At 38.0% G+C, this 19,768-nt stretch overlaps 1 protein-coding gene across 1 annotated transcript in view; it reads right to left on the bottom strand.

Annotated features, from left to right (window-relative positions):
• The window catches only part of LOC137503227 (hypermethylated in cancer 2 protein-like), a 58,585-nt gene extending 39,362 nt beyond the window's left edge, over nucleotides 1-19,223 (bottom strand). The window contains exons 1-4 of the mRNA XM_068230767.1: nucleotides 18,832-19,223; nucleotides 14,206-14,336; nucleotides 10,668-10,763; nucleotides 6,333-6,428 (exon numbers count right to left, since the gene is read on the bottom strand). Coding sequence (XP_068086868.1) covers nucleotides 6,333-6,428; nucleotides 10,668-10,763; nucleotides 14,206-14,271 — 258 coding nt within the window. The 5' untranslated portion in view covers nucleotides 14,272-14,336; nucleotides 18,832-19,223. The remainder of the gene's footprint in view (nucleotides 1-6,332; nucleotides 6,429-10,667; nucleotides 10,764-14,205; nucleotides 14,337-18,831) is intronic.
• Between the last annotated feature and the right edge of the window lie 545 nt (nucleotides 19,224-19,768).

Genomic DNA, 19,768 nt, shown 5'->3' on the forward strand with positions numbered 1-19,768 from the left:
TGAAAGATACCTAGATAGATAGATAAGGTTACTTGAAAAAAATTTAAAAAGCTAGCTTCTCAGCTGCGACTTACGGTAAAGGATGGGAGTTGACTCACATTGTCAAGTGATAAGGCAGCACTGCAACAGAAGCTTATGCCATAGGAAGTTACTTTAACTGGCACACTCTTAATTCCACCCTGTCTGCCTTCTTGATTACGATGTCTCCTGAGTCAGTCCAAGTGTTTGTAAGAACAAAACACTGGATTGCTGTCTTCAAGATGGACATTCTGATAGCCGTAAAATCTTCATGGATTGTTGTGGATAAGCCTTTCAGTTTCGTTTTCCTAGTGAAGACATCCTGCTCTGACCGATAAGACACAAATATCACTAGGATACGCCTTGTTTTCTCTGGTAATCAAGGTCCTACTCTGTGACACCTATCAATGTCATTAAGTCTAACATCTGCACCTACTACTTTGCACACGTTGAGCACTAGTCCATCACAGTTTCCGTTCGAACATTCAGGGATGCCGTAATTTCTTACATTACTTCTCCTTCTGTACTGCTCCAATGAATTGCACTTGGCATCCATATCCTCCTTCAGTTTGCAGATTTCTGCCTCCTTGTTACCATGTTCTTCAGTTAAATCTGAAAATGCTTCGATATTAAAATTTGAAAACTTTTCAAATTCTTTTACAACCAGTTGTGTCATGCGGGTCGAAATGGCCTGCACAATTTTTTTCCAAGAAGCTGTCCGAGTTATTGAAATCATCCAGCACACACTTCACGAGGCAGTCTACGCTGGCAGCACTGGTAGTGGCTGGGCTTCCAACTCCATCGTTTCCCCATTTTCTTTACATTGCAAATTTGGAAGAAAAAGATCAACACCGACAAAAAATAAGGGTATATCGATTCGTAAATACAAACATAACAGTTGCGCAAGTTTCTATCACTTCCACTGAAGTACAACACCTTCAAATCACTTGATTACTGTGGAGCCTCACTCACTGACGTCCGTCACCAACCATTTCATCAGATAGGTTAGAAACTCAACATGGCGCGACTCGAACAGTGTCACATTGCTGGTCACATTTACACAAGGTTTACCTACATCAGCACATTTAATAATTGTAATAATAATAATAATCATAATAATAATGAGCACTCGAAGGAGTATTAAGTTTAAGCGAATTTCACACCTTCATGCATTGAGTCAGTGTCTTTTCTCTTTTTACATTTTATGAGGTAGTGACTATCGCACACGTCATTACGTAGTAAACAAACAGTAATTTGTTGGGTAGTGGAATTTTGTCTATATGCATACTTTGCTGTGGAAGCCATACATTTAAGCGATTAGAAAACTGAGAACGCAATATAAGCCTCACCATTCCTCAACACAGAATATACAATAGTAAGCAGATCAAAACATTGAAAATTCGATCGAACATAGTCGCTACTGCTTGCTATATGCTATTCATATAGCTATTGAAGATATCAGTTACTTCATATTCGCGATCACACTTGGTTTTGTTAATGTTTACTCAGGTTTCATTACAATTTATTCCTGGCATAAAAGACATGCCCAAGATTAATCTTACAAAAATTGAAAAATATGCTTCTATTAACGGACAAATAGGATATGTCCATTTTATCTGGCAGAAGAACGAATTTCAAGATTTTTTTCTGAATTTCCTGGTTTTCCCACTATTTCTGGAATTCTCTGACATTCCCGGGTTACCAGTATTCCATACGGGTGGACACCCTGTTAATCCCGTATTTGTTTGGTGATGCCACAGTCTTCTTATTTTTGTTGAAAACGTGAAAAAAGGTTCACGACTGTGTGTTGCCGTGTGTGTCTTTATTAGCTGATGTGATAGCCTCCTCTTGTCATATTAGTCAAATGGGGATGCTTGTGCTAGAAGTTGTCTACAGCTTCATTGTTGAAATTGAATATTGTGGGATGTGTGGTGAAGAATCTGTAACGAGAGGAGGCTAAAGGGTTTTTAAGATTAGAGCAAAAAGGGTAAAATTTGACGAAAAATGCTGTGTATAGAATTACTCACCCCATCGACCTTTCTGGTGGGAAGTAGTTGCCTTTGCAGCATCAGAACCAATGACAGTTGCACTTCTTGTATTGTATCTGTGTGTAATTGATGGAAGGGGGTGTGGTGGAAGAGAGAAGATGGGCGGAACATTGAGCTTATGCGCTGCAGGCTGTAGGCTGAACATTTACAGTGATAATGGCACAATCTTCTTTGAAGCAGCAAAAGAAATCAAGGCCTTTCTGCAAAACAACCCTCAGAAAACCAACTCTTCACACAAATGCAGGCATGGGACTGACATGGCATTTCATCCCTCCTGCAGCACCACACATTGGTGGAATCTGGGAAGCAGCTGTCAAGAGTCTGATATATCACCTGAGAAGAGTGATGGATTCTTATTGCTTCACCAACAAAGAAGGTACCACTCTTATAACACATACATCCTCTCACCAAAGATTTTTTTAACGTGTCTTAATTGTGTAAATTGTTGTTTGTGAACTTACAAGTTTCCTCATTTTTATAAACACACATTCCTCTATGTAACACCTTGACTAGAGTAATCAGGATCCTGATTATAATCCATTAGGCATGAGATCATGGCTGATGATGCCCAAACAATGGGCGGAACATGTCCCCTTAAATTAGTATTACAATATATAAATCTTAATTTTAAGACCCCAATGCATATTGAATACGTGGATTTCAATAAACTTTTTTTAACATTGTTGAATTAATTTACATTTCAATACGGACCAGTCATGAGATTTGTAACATATAATTATCTGAGATTGTTGTAAACAACCCATGGAGTGAAATTAAAGTCCACTATTTGTATCGGAATTGAACCCTGTACACAAATATTATATTAATATTGTGCAGGAAACTAGAAGGCGATCTTCTTGTTGGCGGGAGACTCCAATATTAGTGGAGTAAAAAATTTAGAAATTCTGTATCATCTCACAAATATAATTATGATGGCGGAACACCTTTGACTATTTCATCCTGACACTCAACTCTCTTAGGATCTCATCAGCAAAGGGGACAGAAAGAAGCCTCACTGATACATGTCTTAAGTGTTCTATGATGAATGCAGATACCTCAGAACAATTAACGTGTAATACACAATGGTGCCTCTAACCCAGAATTACCCATGCCTTAGAACCGCTGGCCAAATTCGAATGAAAAATTGTGTGAAATAGAACAAGACCAAACTGCCTAGCTACCAAGGCTGTCTACATAGACATGATATCTGATCTCACCACAACATTTCTCTCTGCACCTTATAGACTTAGTTCTCAGAGAGGTCAACCCCTGAACATTTAGAGTAATTACAGCACAAACTTCTTCCGAGCACCTACAGAAATCAAGGCCTTTCTGCAAAACCACCCTCAGAAACCATCTTTTCACACAACTGCAGACATGGGACTGATGTGGCATTTCATCCCTTGTGCAGCATCACACTTTGGTGGAATCTAGGAAGCAGCTGTCAAGATTCTGATATAACACCTCAGATGAGTGATGGATTCTTATCACTTCACCAAAAAAGAATGGACCATTCTTACTATACATACTCTCACATCCTATCACCAAAGCTAAATGATGACCCTTTTGACACTTCTTACCTAACTACATCCCATTTCCTTATAGAAGAGCATATTACTACACTCCCTGATATTGATTTTACTTCCCCTCTCATCACAACCTTGCCCACATAGCTATATTTTCAGCAGCTAACCCAGAACTCCTGGAAGAGATGGTGAAATGAATATCTCAATAAATGGGCAATGAAATACCCCATAGCAACATAGTCATACTGAAAGAAGATGACACTCATGCTATGAAGTGGACAAAGACAGTGATCAAATGTGCATCCTGGTAATGACGAATTCATTCATGCAACGAATTTTCAGGTGAGTAATGGTGAAATTATAAGGCTTATCACAAACACTATCTCTTATGAAGTATGAAACAGGAAAGCAAGATACCTCTTGAATGGCTTATTTATCACATTGTATGTTTAACCACTTGATGTACTTTGAAGGATCTCTCCGTCCTGGCTCTCGACTGCACTCCGGTACAAAGACGGATCGCTCCGTCTGCGCGTACTGTTTATTTCCGGACCCACTCCAAGCAGGTTTCCTTTGTGAAGGATTTGATATTAGTTAGGTAACCTCTTGACAGATGGAAGCACTGTTTTATTCCATTGATGTATTCGATAAACACGTCTGTGCATTTATTCCGTGGAAAGAATAACCAGTATCTTAGCAACCCCATCGTAAGCAAAATCATGGCTGCCTCCATGTTGAGTGACGAAGCGATTATATGGGAATTTTTAGAAGAGAATGACATTGATATAGAAATAAGTGACGAAGAATTTAGTGGATATGGAAAGTAGTGAAAGTAGTTCATGTGATAGAAACTTCAGCGCTCGTAGGGGTGAACAAAGTGGTGTTTTGCCGTGAAATATGTCACTTTTAGGCCTACAACTGATGCCGCACCAGCGGCTCCTAATCATGTTTTACAAGATAGGGAATCAAACTGGGAGCACGTAAGTAATACTCCAGAGAAGCATTCATGCATCGCAAGTGGTGAAATAGTGTTTTCCACAGGCACCTAGGACAATGCCCGAACGAAGTACAAGTTGTGAATGAATTTCTAACAGCAGACTTTTCGGGAACATCTAACCAATGAGGTAAATGCTTATGCAACTAAATGTCTTGTATCGGCTACCGAGGAAATAAATGGGGTAATGTCATTTGGAAAGGAACTCTGGTTTCCTGTATCTGTGGATGTAAAGAAGGCCAAATTACCTTGAAGTGGTAAAGTATGATGGCAAGAAGAAGTACAGACCCAATCTTGTTGTTGACTACAACTGTGGAAAGGGTGGTGTTGAATCCCATGACCAGAGACTCGCATCATTCCCCTTGATGAGGAAGTATGTAAAAGGATACAAAAAAAATACTTCTACATGCTAGACATGACACTTCTGAATTCCAACATCAATCATCCCCTCCTCAACCCTGAAAAGAAGCGAGTAGGCTTTACCACCTTCCGGGTCAATTTGGCCGAACAGCTGTTAGCAAGTGAGACCTGCCTGGCTATCCAAAATAAGGCACCCAAGCCCTGGGGATACACCACTAAGGCTTCAAGAGAGTCACTGGGGACACTTTCTGACCAAAATACCCCCAACAACGAAGAAGGTTATCCCATCACAGAGATGCAAAGTCTGTGTGACACGGGGTCTGAGGAAGGAACCTTCATTTGAATGCCACCGGTGCAAGGAGGCGATGCACTAATGTGACTGTTTTATGATCTACCATATTCATAAAGACTTCACAAAGTACATCTGACAGTAGTTTGGATATTTCAAATAATAATAATAATGTTATTTGCTTTACGTCCCACTAACTACTTTTTAAGGTCTTCGGAGATGCCGAGGTGCCGGAATTTAGTCCCGCAGGAGATCTTTTACGTGCCAGTAAATCTACCGACACAGGGCTGTCGTATTTGAGCACCTTCAAATACCACCGGACTGAGCCAGGATCGAAGCTGCCAAGTTGGGGTTAGAAGGCCAGCGCCTAAACCGTCTGAGCCACTCAGCCCGGCAGTTTGGATATTTCCTCTCATTATTTTGCAGTAAAGCATGCTTCTTCAGTGTCGGTGATAATATCATGTAAAGTAATGAAAATAAATGGTACACCAAGGCATAAATAAGTTCAGTTAAATGGTATGTGAAAGGGTTAAGTAAAATTATCAGTCACAATGGACAAGTAACACCACAGACCACATTAGGTCACTTGCCACAAGATGGCTACAATGTGTGTAGTATACTAAGCGAACACCCACAGTAAACGAGCGTATCACCAGCAACTTGTATCAACAAATTACTGTATTATCTAGAAATCAATAATTAATATAATCAATAAGATAACAAAGGTGTTTCATTTGGAAGCAACTAGTAAAATATCCTGTAACAGTAAAAAATGAATGTATCTTTCAGCTACTTGGTGTTCGAAACTATTTACAAATTCAAAAATATTAGTAGGATTGATAGCAGCTCTCAAATGATAGAGAGTAGAGGTCTATTGAATAATCCTAACTGCTGTATGATTCATAACGCAAGATCATGGAACAACTCAAGGGAAAAGTGAAAATAGGTAAGTAAACAGTCAATCTCATAAAAAAGTATATTTTCTGTAGGACTATCAATCATGTGCAATGAAATGAAGGGTCAAACACTGATATCTGTTGAGCCATTTTCTAACCATTTCAATTACCTGATTATGGCTTATCAATAATGTACATTACCTCAAGAGAGTTTTCCTGGATCGAACCTGACTCGGTTAACTCTGATTTAACTTCTTCTTTCAGAGCTATCACTTCTGATATATGTTCAAAATTTTCCTGTGGAAAATAACATATATTAGGTATGCTCATAACACACATCTACAAATACAGTCACTAACAAATGAGCATGTTATCACATTAAGTTTCAGTATTACAGTTAGTTTACAGCGATAATGGCACAAACTTCTTCGGAGTAGCTAAAGAAATCAAGGACTTTCTGTAAAACAACCCTCAGAAAACCAACTCACCACACAACCGCAGGCATAGGACTGACACGGCATTTCACCCCTCCTGAGAGCACCACACTTTGGTGGAATCAGGAAAGCAGCTGTCAAGAATCTGATATATCACCTCAGAGGAGTGCTGGATCCTTATCACTTCACCAACAAAGAATGGACCACTCTTATGACACATACATCCTCTCACCAAAGATATTTTTAACGTGTCTTAATTGTGTAAATTGTCGTTTGTAAACTTACAAGTTTCCTCCTTTATATAACACACGGTTCTCTACGTAACACTTTGACTACAGTAATCAGGATCGTATTTTAATCCGTTAGGCATGAGATCGTGGCTGATGATGCCCTAACAATGGGCGAAACATGTCCCCTTAAATTAGTATTACAATATATAAATATTAATTTTAAGACCCCAATGCATATTGAATACGTGGATTTCAATAAACTTTTGTAACATTGTTGAATTAATGTACATTTCAATATGGACCAGTCATGAGATTTGTAACATATAATTATCCGAGATTGTTGTAAACAATCCACGGAGTGCAATTAAAGTCCACTGTTTGTATCGGAGTTGAACCCTGTACACAAATATTACATTAATATTGTGCAGGAAACTAACAACTCGTATAAAGACTATTTATCCAATCATACATTAAGAAGGCCATCTTCTTGTCAGTGGATGACCGCACAATACTCCAATACTAGTGGACTGGAAACATTAGAAATTCTGTATCACCTCACAAATATAATTATGATGGCAGAACACCTCGGACTACTTCATCCTGGCACTCAACACTCTGAGAGACAAGTTTAGAATCTCTTCAGAAAGGGGAACGGAAAGAAGCCACACTCATACATGTCTCAGGTGTTACATCGTGTCATAATCATTTATGTTTCCCCCATTGCATGGGCATCATCAGCTGTGATCTCATGCTTGGGGTATAAAAATCAGGATCCTGATTACTGTAGTCAAAGTGTTACATAGAGGAATAATTAATGAGAAATACACAAATGGTGCCTTTAACCTCGACATACTCATTCCTTTAAACTAGAATAGACTGTGCTGGCCCAGTTCTAATAAAAAAATTGTGTGAAATCGAACAAGACCAGACTGCCTAGCTACCAAGGCTGTCTACACAGACACATACCTGATCTCATCACAACAACATTTCTCTCCGCACTTTACCAACTTATTTCTCATAGAGGTCAACCCTGAACATTTACAGCAATAATGGCACAGACTTCTTTGGAGCAGCTACAGAAATCAAGGCCTTCCTGCAAAATAACCCTCAGAAAACCAACTCTTCACACAACTCCAGGCATGGGACTGACGTGGCAATTCATCCCTCCTTCAACAACACACATTGGTAGAATCTGGGAAGCAGCTGTCAAGAGTCTGATTTAACGCCCCAGATAAGTGATGGATTGTTATCACTTCAACAACAAAGAAAGGACCATTCTTGAAACACATACATCCTCTCACCAAAGCTAAATGATCAACTTTTTGACACTTCTTACATAACTACAACCCATTTCCTTATAGGAGAGCCAATTACTACACTCTCTGATAATGATTATACTTCCTCTCTGATCACAACATTGCCCACATGGCTATATTTTCAGCAGCTAACCCAGAACTCCTGGAAGAGATGGTGAAATGAATATCTCAATAAATGGGCAATGAAATACCCCACAGCAACATAGTTATAGTGAAAGAAGATGACACTCATGCTATGAAGTGGACGATGACAGTGATCAAATGTGCATCCTGGTAATGATGAATTCATATATGCAACGAATGTTCAGGTAAGTAATGTTAAACTTACAAGGCCTATTCACAAACACTATCCCTTACGAAGTATGAAACAGAAAGGCAAGGTAACTCTTGTATGGCTTATTTATTTATTGCATGTTTAAGTAATATTGTTGTGAGATTACCTGTGGAACGCAGAGAGGTGAAAGAAGGTGTCAGCTTGAATGGGTCTATATACGATATCGAAGATTAATTTAAACTTTAAAACGAAGGTTATATTTCTTTTCAGATCTCAAATTTAACAAAATTCCTCTCTAAGTCAAGGAACAAAATGTCAGGTACAAAATAGCAAACAAGAATAGAAATCCAAGGGTTGGAAATTACAAGTATTGAGCTTCCAGCTACAATTTACAAGTTTACAACTTCATAAATGTTGCGTTTGGTTAGATAATGAGAGATATCTCCCAAGACACAGTTCAAGAGCACCTTGCTCCAAAGGTTACACATACGGCCTTCCAAAGGCCCCACCCAAAACTGTACCAATATCAGACAAGGGTTTACATGCTCTTTAAATTCAACCAAGGAGACTGTGCTCCCAATTCTTTACAGCCTACTCAAGAAAAATTTACACAAAACCTTACAATTTCTGGCATCTCTAAGCACAACCTACAATTTACAATTCCTTTACACAGGGGTATCTAGTACCCATAATACTGGGCCTTCATGGAAAAGAACAACAGGTTGTATTACTGGCCCAAATTCAAAATGTATTCAGTCGTAAATTTGCGCTCCTTGAAAACCAAGTTTTGAAACCCTACTTGGGCTTGTGGCCCGATGATGCAGAGACAAATTCTACACAACCGAGGTGACGCAAAAGAGAAGTTAATGAGTGATTTACAGGAGAAAAAAGTTACAAAATCGTAGTCACCTCAAGATAAACTGAAAGGGATTTTGAGAGGGAAACTCACTCTCTATCCCCAATTTACAGTTGAAGTCTGTATGAAATTTTACATTAGCAGAATGAAAGTTTACATTTGTGAAAACAGCTGTGAGTTTGAGGAGACAGCTACAGATATAGAAAACTGGTGGCCATTACCTGGGCTGACGTTCTGCCTGCCAAAGAATTAGGCACCCCTCCTCCTGTCTTAACACACACACTCAGAAATTTGACAACAATAAACACAAGGTAATTAGAAAAGGCCGCGGCTTTTATACCCAAGGGGTGGGTTCGAGAAGGCTCTGGGCTAAATCCGACCACATCCTCCCATTTTATTTGATACTCAAAAAGTTACAAGAAGCTTATGATTGGCTGAAAAATAAATACAGAAAATTTGTGATTGGCCAAACTTCAAAGCTGGCAGGATGAGAAGGAAGTGTTGTAAATCATTGAAGTATCAAAATAAATGAAAGTCAATTTAGTTGAGGAAATTTATAAACCCAAAACTTCTTTAAATCATTAATCATTCCATCTTGCACCAGAGTGCATTACCTCCGCTTTTTGTAGGGATATCTATGGATAAAAATACAAACTTTTTGATGTACACCAAAACAAACCAAAGATATACAGTCAGTTTAGGAAACTTTAAAATAACATATTACTCAGTTATTCAGTAGTGAGGTCTTCTGATCAATGTCCCAACTTTATGCATTAGCGGTTTCAAGTTTTGTTCGACAGATAGTGTTCCTTAAGGCGCTTCTTTTACATGTGCGGGGTTGAGGTGCACCTCCTGGTACAAATATTATAAGTCACAATGGACAAGTAACACCACAGACCACATTAGGTCACTTGCCACGAGATGGCTACAATGTGTGTAGTATATTAAGCGAACACCCACAGTAAACAAGCGTATCACCAGCAACTTGTATCAACAAATTTCTGTATTACCTAGAAATCAATAATTAATATAATCAATAAGATAACAAAAGTGTTTCATTTGGAATCAACTAGTAAAATATCCTGTAACAGTAAAAAATGAATGTATCTTTCAGCTACTTGGTGTTCAAAACTAATTTACGAATTCCAAAGTATTAGTAGGAATGATACCAGCTAGCAAATGACATAGAGCAGAGGTCTTTGGAATAATCCTAACTGCTGCACAATTCATAACGTAAGATCGCAGAACAACTTGAAGGAAAAGTGAAAACTAGGTATGTAAACAGTCAATCTCATAAAAAAAATATATTATCAGTAGGACTATGAATCATGTGCACTAAAAAGATGGATCAAACCCCAGTATCTGTTGAGCCATTTTCTACCCATTTCGATTATCTGACGATGGCTTATCAAATTATGTACATTACCTCAAGAGAGTTTTCCTGCATCGACCCTGGCTCTGTTAACTCTGATTTAACTTCTTCTTTCAGAGCAATCACTTCTGATACATGTTTGAAATTTTCCTGTGGAAAATAAGATATATTAGGTATGCTCATAACACACATCTACAATACAGTCATTAACAAATGAGCATGTTAATTCATTAATTTCCAGTATTACAGGTACTTCCGGAATTTCACTAATGTTTAAGGAAGATTTCTTCCAGCAGAGGATTGTTATAACCAAAGGCTGTACTGAGAAAGGTGTTATTATTCCTGCTCACTCCTTATGTCAGAGAAAGGATGAGACTGAGAACAAACTATAAAATGCGAAATATTTTCTAGCCATATCAGAAGATATAATACCATGGATAGAATTAGGGCTATCTCACACAGAATTTGGAAGGAAGCAGCCATATGCATAAACACTAAATTGTATGAACTGTTTTCATATGTTCAATCATATCAGTCAAATCATAAACATTGTTTGAACCAATTAGAAGCATTACAACACTTCTAAATGATTTTTTATTCTCAGCACAGAGTCTGTTTAAAGACAGATTAAAATTACTTGAAATAATGGAATTACATTCTCTACTATGGTTTTGCTGCGATCACAGGAGCTACATAAAACATTAATACAGTTCTGTTTCAATGATTCCAAGTGTAAAATAAAAAACATAAATATGAAAGAAGCAGACTTATCACAGTCATATAACAGTGAAAGATGTGATGAAGCCCAAAGTTAAAGCAGCTAGAAATGAAATATTTTACTACTGTAAGCATGTTATGTAGTGTTCTGTGAGGAGCTGAGGGGATGAGGACACCGACAGTGGAGAATCAGCAGTGTTAGAGTGTATATTTGCAGTTTCAGAAGATCTTTTATGATCTACTACGAGACATTTAAATTTCACTCGAGGATTCATAAAACCTTGTCAGCATTAAAGGGGGGAGGGACTGTGATGAAAAGCTTATATTCTAATGTAAGTTAAGTAACTAATAAAAGTGAATTAAAGTAACAAGTTCTAGAATATACCAACTTAACACATTCAATACAGAAGAGAACAGTGGCTAAACTAAGGAATGGATGAAAAGGATGCACAAAAAGGACAAGGAAATAATGACGATGAGGAAAGAAAAAATTCTGTTTAATGTGCCTGAAGTCCTTAAATTGTCAGAGCCCACTAAGAAGGGGCATATAAAAGAAATTATTCTCAGAAACCATACATTCTAGAGCCGTTAGACATGGTTCTCTACTGTATATATCATAGAACCTGACCTGTATTTGAGGAATAAAATGAGCTAATCACTATTCCGTCTTTCTAGAAGAATTCAACATATGAGCAAAATATTTATTTTGAGAGAACGTACATTCAGATTTTGAGGTATTTCATCCCTCGTATGTCATAGGCAAATCTATCCATTCCTTGAAACACGTAATATCTTCCAGCACATTGTGGGTGTGAGGGTAACCCAGAATTATCACACCAGTGTTGACATTTTGTTTAGCAGACTGGTGTATCCAGGCTCAGAAACACTAATGAAAGATTTGTGATTTAACTTCTTCTACACTAATTATGGTAGGAGTAATAATTCTTAACATTTGGTGCTAATGGTGGTGCAGTACTGTAGGAGGACGTTAGTTTTTTAAAAAGTACGGTCGGTCAACCATCATCTATTATAATCAAAGGGGCAAAATAAAAAAGGTGCAACCCCTAAACCAAAGTAATTTCAATACTGACAGTAAAAAGTACAGACTAATCCAAGTCTAACCTTAAGTTCCTAAGAGTTGGCAGCTTTGTGTAGCACATTGTGGTGTATTCCCAGACATATAAAAAAAAACAGAGTTTACTACGCATAGATGCTCATTCAGCAATTGGTGACTGCTGGTGTTAATACTGAGGAAGCACATAGAAAATTGTGCCCCTGCCAAACTTATTCAGATTTTAAGTGCCACATATGCAGTAAAAAATAAATCCATCCAGGCCATTCTTTTTTTCTTACTATAGAGTATAAAATATTGCATCTCATTACAGAAATGTACCTTTTAGTCATCTTGGGCCAAAATTGTAGTCGTAACATTGTGTTGAAATTGTGGTGACACATTGGTCTCACGCGGCCACTGACACTACCTTCCGGCTGTATAGGCCGCGTGAGACCAATGTGTCACCACGTACTCTAGCACAGTTTTCACCTTCCTGACATGCTGGTATACATCTGTCTCATTAGCTCTTGAACTACTAAAGAATAAAACTCATATCTTTGGAACATTTAAATCTAATCGGACGTAAAATCCAACCTATGTTGCTAAAAGAAAGTTAGCAAGAGGAGAGACAAGAGCCCGTGAAAGTAACATTGGTGTGGTTGTTCAGAAATGGCATGATAAAAGAGATGTGTTAATCTTGACAACTAAACACACTGGTGAGATGGTCACTATTCAGAGGAGGGATGGTGAAGTGCAAAAACCACGGAGTGTTATAGAGTATAACACATGAAAACCGTACATTGATTTATCAGATCATAAAAAGAGCTATAGTAATTCCCTGAGACGGGAAGTAAAATGATACAGAAACATAGCTATATAGATATTGATCAGCACAAGTACAGTAAATGCCATCTATATTTCCAATCAACTTGGGAATGAGAGTATATCTGGTACCCTGTTCAAAGAGGACATTTTTGAACAGTTAACAGGTACCAGTATCAAAGATCTTCACACTTCCCCACAAGTACCAAAGAAGCAGGTATTGCCCCACCGACTGGAGGATGTAAGCCGGCAGGGAAGACGGAGATGCAGTAACTGTTATGAAGAGACCCATCGGGAATCAAGAAAGGCAATATGCCATGAGAAAGACTGTACAGTCTAAGTTCAAATGACCAGCCTGTGAAAATTTCTTCTGTTTGGACTGTTTCCTCAAAGTGCACTAATTTGTAGTGTGATTGTGAAACACAGTTTGAATTATATTTCTTCAGAAAGTCTCATTTGTTATACTTTAAATTCATATGCAAAAAAGTGTACCAATTTGCGGTGTGATTGCGAATGAGACAAAGTTACAAATATTTTTTCTAGAAAGTTCATGTAATTTTTATGTCCTATGTTCGTCTACAAACCCTGATATGAGACAATGAACAATGAGTACACTGTACAGTACAAGCTTTTGTTATTTGTACACATGACACGATCTGAAAACAAAAAATAATGCCGTCATAATTTATTTATTTTGGTTGATATATTACAGTGACGTACAGGCTATGTCCTGTCACATAAGACTCACAAATGAACAGGCCAAGAATAGATTCATAACGTACTGGCCACCTACTTTCATTTAACAGACGTTTACATGTCAAGTGTGATGAAAGTATGGCACCACGGGGTCGGAGACTTGGAAAGTGCGCATGAGTCCACAGCGGACTCGCGCGGCCCGAATGGCATTAAGCTCTGTGAGTCAACGTTGGTCTCACGTGGCACTCAAGGTGTTAAGGGTTAATTTCTGACCCCTATAAAGTTATCTGGTATGAGACTTACAAGCGATGCCGTTGTCTCTCCTTCAATCCAGTCTGGTTCCTCTTTGATCTTTGCTTCCAGGTCCATTTTGCACTGCAAACTGAAGTAGTTAGAAGGTACTGGAATGGTTGATTACTTCTACTGACCTTACACTGAAACATAAGCCAGAAAAATATATTACCTTATTAATGTCATTGATACTTATGGTCTTTGTTAACAGACTAAGCAACAACCTTGTCATTTTAAATGACCATCAATATTATGATCAACCACAAAACCCAAAATTTTACATGACTGTTGATATTGTGATCATACCTATAGGACCTCAAGTTTTCTATGACTAATACTTCAATCAACGCTAAGGACCTGCAGTTTTACATGATTTCTAAAACAGTGATCACATCCGTAATATAATTTAACTTATCTGTCGATATCAAGACCATAGTCATAGGACCCCTAGTATTACATGACACCTTATATCATATTAATAGCTATTTAACATACAGTTTTATATGGTACTGAAACCGCAACAAGATGACCTTTCTTGAAAATTCAGTGAATGTACGGTTTGCATATCACTCTGATCACCCGGGTCCATATACTGGAATCTTCCTACCACTTTTATCTTTTATAATCAAATTCAAAACTGTCCGACTCGTTGGCTGAACGGTCAGCGTACTGACCTTCGGTTCAGAGGGTCCCGGGTTCGATTCCCGGCTGGGTCGGGGATTTTAACCTTAATTGGTTAATTCCAATGGCACGGGGCCTGAGTGTATGTGTTGTCTTCATCATCATTTCATCCTCATCACGACGTGCAGGTCACCTACGGGTGTCAAATAGAAAGACCTGCACCTGGCGAGCCGAACCCTTCCTGGGATATCCCGGCACTAAAAGCCATACGACATTTCATTTCAACTTCAAAACTAACTGAAAAAGTTCACAGTTCTTTGAAATATGTTCTATCAAAATTTTCCTGCCCAGGATCAAATTCTCTCAAACCATTCTCCTCTCATTAAGCTTATTCACTATCTCTTTATTTGAGACATGTTCTATCAATCTCATCTTCAAGAATTTCTGATAACATGGCATCTAAAAGGCTTCAACTCTGTTTTTTCTTGGCACCAGTTATTATGTGTTTCACTTCCATACAGTGTCATATTCCTTGCTAAGTGTAAACATAATTTTAAAATTTTTCAATCTGTTGAACCTAAAGAACGTGATAGCGAACAGATGGGAATTTAAGCTGGATTCAGTGATGATATTTATCGATATTGAGAAGGCATATGTCAGTGTACCATGGCAAGTGGTCTTGGATGCATTGATAAAAAAGAAGGTAGAGAGAGGTGAAGAGCCAATTATAAAAAGCCATGAACGAAGAGTGAGTATGTAGTATGAATACTGCGATAGGAAAAACAAACTTTTTAAAAGTAGAATCAGGACTTCAAAAAGGATGTGTTTTATCCCCGACAATCTTCATTACAATCATGGATGAAATCCACAAGAGTATACAACAAAAAATGGGAACCAAGGAGGCAAAGGCCTCGCACTTTGCAGATGAGACAGTAATATGGGCAGAAGATGAAATGGAAGCACAAGAACAAGATAATGCAAGGAATCAGGAGATGGAGGAATATGGAATGAAAATAAGTGTGGAAAAGAGTACGATAGTAGTGGTGACGAGAGGTAATAAAGAAGGAAGTGGGAATACTGAAGTAAATGGAAGACCATTAGAAGTTGTGGAAAGCTTCAAGTTTTCGGAGAGAATAATTGAAGAGGATGGGTAAATAAAATAAGAAATTGGATAGGGACTTGAACAAGCCAATGAGTTTTACCAATGTGTGAGATGTATAGTCTGTAACTGGGACATCCAATGGATTGCAAGAAAATTTTGCATCCAATGTATTACACACCAATTTTGACATATGCACCAAGCACATGGACAACAACAAAAACATGATAATGCAGAATGCAACAGGCCAAGATGAAATTCCTTAGAGAAATATAGGGAGGGCATAAAGGGATAAAGTCAGAAACATAGAAATGTGGGAGTGAATTGGATACCCTGAAATGAAAGGCAAGATAGAGACGCATAAGCTGAAATGGTATGAACAAATGATGAGAATGGAAGAGTATAGAGTTCCACGGTATGTATTTACAGAGGAAGTCATAGGAGAAAGATATCGAGGATTGCCCAGAAAGGGGTGAATGGCTACGGTAAGGAGGGTACTGAGAAGAGTAGAGTAAAAGTAGAAAAAAAAATTCGAGGTAGGAAAGGAGTGGCAGAGAGAGAAAAACTGAGGAGGTTCTTGATTCACATTTCTACCCAGAAGACTGGAAATGGAAAATGAAGAAAATTCTGTTGAAATAAAGACAAAAATTTATACAATACTGCTATCAGCTCATTTCATTGAACAATGCCACCAACCTTTACTTAAGTGCCTTTTCTTTATTTTTCTATGCATGTCTTGTCTAATGACACAATCGAATGGTGTTTACCAGAGTGCCCCTTGTAGGGAGTTCCATATCAAATGAGTGGTTTAAATGTTTAGCAGCTTTTATTGTTCCCCAGGTGGCAAAAAAATTGTCTATGTTGAATACCTCGAGTAGTGCCTCAGAATTCATTTCACCCAATAGCAGTGTTCGTTAGTCACTTTGTGATATATTACTGTAAATGTAAACATACTGCACTAACAATGAATACTAAAATTTCTCCTACAGGTTATACAAGCTTCGTTCCTGTGGCTAATTGAGTTGATTCTTACGCATTGCCAGGGAGCAGATTTCTATGTAAACACATATCTATTCAGGTAACTATGATCAATTGTATTTTGTATATTTCACTGTAGGGGACAATACTGAAGAGTGCCATGTTTACTTGTTCTGGCCATCACAGGTTATTCTAATAATATGTTACTGAATTTACTTTCAAGCAACTCCCTTTTATTGTTTCCACAGCCAGAATTTATTCCTGAAGATTGTTCTTCCATTCGTGCTAGCAGTTTAATGTTGCACTAACAACTCCAAGGGAAAGGGATAAGATTAGGTATGCAGCAGCATTAATTAAGGTTAATTAATGATAAAATGGGGAAACCACAGAAAAGTATTTCAGAACTGCAGATCATAGGATTCGACCCCATGCAAACTCACCGTCACTCACCCCTGAAAATCTTTTACACACCAATAAATCAGAGAGGCAGCCTACTGTTACCTAAATCATCACGAAAAAATACCGGATATAGCTGCTGTGGGGTAATGATGAGATACAGGAGAATCTCCATAACAACACTGATGTAACAAGATACAGATATCCTAAATAGAAACCTCTCAAGATTTTGAATCCTACTACCATATGTTGCGGTATACAGGGTAAAGAACAACTCAACGTTAACAGCATCACTATAAAATTGCACAAAAAGGTAACACAGCAAAATAATAATTAAAATCACATACTACATATCACAATTTCTTTCTGAAACTACCATCTGCATTTCTTCATCTGCGTTGCTCTTCAGAAAAAAATCCTCATTCCACTGAATTTAGATATAAGATATATTGCCACTACCAGAGTGTGAAATCAGAAAGAAGTGGTGGGAGGGGGGAAGAAGGAACATAGGGCTTAACTACTAATTTTTTTCAGGCAGTAGGGCCTACCTGGTGGGGGGGGGGGGTTAAAATTCCCCTGTATTTTAATTACCCTCTCCAGCCAAAAAAATGTAAATTTGAGATATTTTTGTTCGAACTTTGTTGTTATAACAGGAATGATAAACATTAGAACGTTATTACAATCAGCTGAGAAGTTTATGAAAGACTCGCTATCTTAAGAAAGGCCAGACGAGGCGCGAGTTTCCATGGTTTATTGCTTTATTTAATGGAATTTTCCTCTACCAGGGCTATGTGTTGAATGAACAAATTTGTCAGTTTGTACCCTGCTCAAGTGAATATTGTCCTATTGATACCTATAGGAAACACACCCACTCCAAGAAGTACAGCAGTGGTGTAAACTCGAGCTACTTATAGCAATGACAAGGGAGGATGGACTTGGCAGGGTGAAACATCAACAATAGGTTGCAGGTGCGGAGTTGTCACTGCTGCGTTGTTTAATTGCTCAAGGTCTGGCAGTCACTTGAATTATTTCTGTTGTTTTTATGAAAATATGCCCAGTTAGTCATTAATTTCAGTAATAAACTATCGGTTCTACATTTTGCTGTTTATTTTATAATGAAATGTACCCCCGGGCAATGTTAGTGGGGGGGGAAACCTCTGAGATAAAATCATCGGTGGGGGGAAACATCCTTCCCTTCCCACCCCCCGCGATTTCGCACCCTGGCTACTACACACAACTTGCAGGCACTTGTAACGCAAAGGCTGGAAGTTTTATAAAAAGCAAGCTAGTTATATGCGTATTCATTTTTCATGCTTAATTAAAAATAAAATTTAAGAAAATTAATAACATTAAATATTAAAAATATGTAAATGCTGAAACTGAGAACGATTAGTACTAACTTCTAACATTCTCAATTGGGATCTATATATTTAGCAAAATTTAATTATTGAATTTGAACATTACCGAGAGTATGTTAGAGGTTGTGGACACAGAGTAAAATGATAGAAATCACAATTCCTCAATGAAGAAAATCCATAACTCACTTAACGGAATTAGCTGTAGAATAGGCTAATACGCGCCTTATATAACAACATACCAGCCACTTAGAAACAAAACCATGTATTTGGATGTTGCTTAATCACTTAAAACAAACTCTTGAAGAACAAATTTAATTTGTAACAGTCAGTAAATCAGGCTGAATTTAGGAAAGCATGTCTTGTCTTGTCTTGCAGATATTTATTTGGGATTCAAAAGACTTTTTCCCAGTCACAAGATCATTAATATGAAACACTTATATCACAAAAACACACGTTTACAACACGAATGTCCGATTTTAGCATGATCACACGAAGATAGATTCACTTAAGGAAGTAAGATTATATCGGGTATGAGGAGGGTTATGGAGGTAGTACATTCGGGACTGAGCAAAGACACAAAGAACTTAGTAAGCAGGAATAGGAGTAACACTGTACGAGATCGGAAAATGATAAGAACCTTGAAACCAGGGACATTGAGAAGTGCCACCTCACAAACATGTCGGAACAAAACCAACTGCAAAACTAAATCGTGATTACAATTTGATGCGAGTGTTATCAAGGTACTCATTTAAAATAGTAATGATCGTAGACGAAGGTTGGTGCAACAAAACTGAAAGTCGTGTAGGGAAAGATACTTGAACTTTAAGTAATTTCTGCATCAAAATGGTCTGGTGATGTGCATAATGGGGGCAATGAAAGAACAAGTGGTCACTATCGCACTCAGATTCTCCACAGGAACAAGTTGGGTCGTTCGTAATGTGAAATCGAGTTAAATATACTGGGGTTAAGGCATGATTAAATCGTAGTCGGATGATATTAGTAATGTGACGTCGTGTATACGTACCAGTTGCAAACCACGGTAGTGTGGGAATACTCGATTGAAGTTGGTAGTAATATTGTCCTTTCGTACGAGCAGATAATCGCCATTGTGTGCACCATGTTT

Source organism: Anabrus simplex, chromosome X (assembly GCF_040414725.1).
Source record: "Anabrus simplex isolate iqAnaSimp1 chromosome X, ASM4041472v1, whole genome shotgun sequence".
Classification (NCBI taxonomy): Eukaryota; Metazoa; Arthropoda; class Insecta; order Orthoptera; family Tettigoniidae; genus Anabrus; species Anabrus simplex.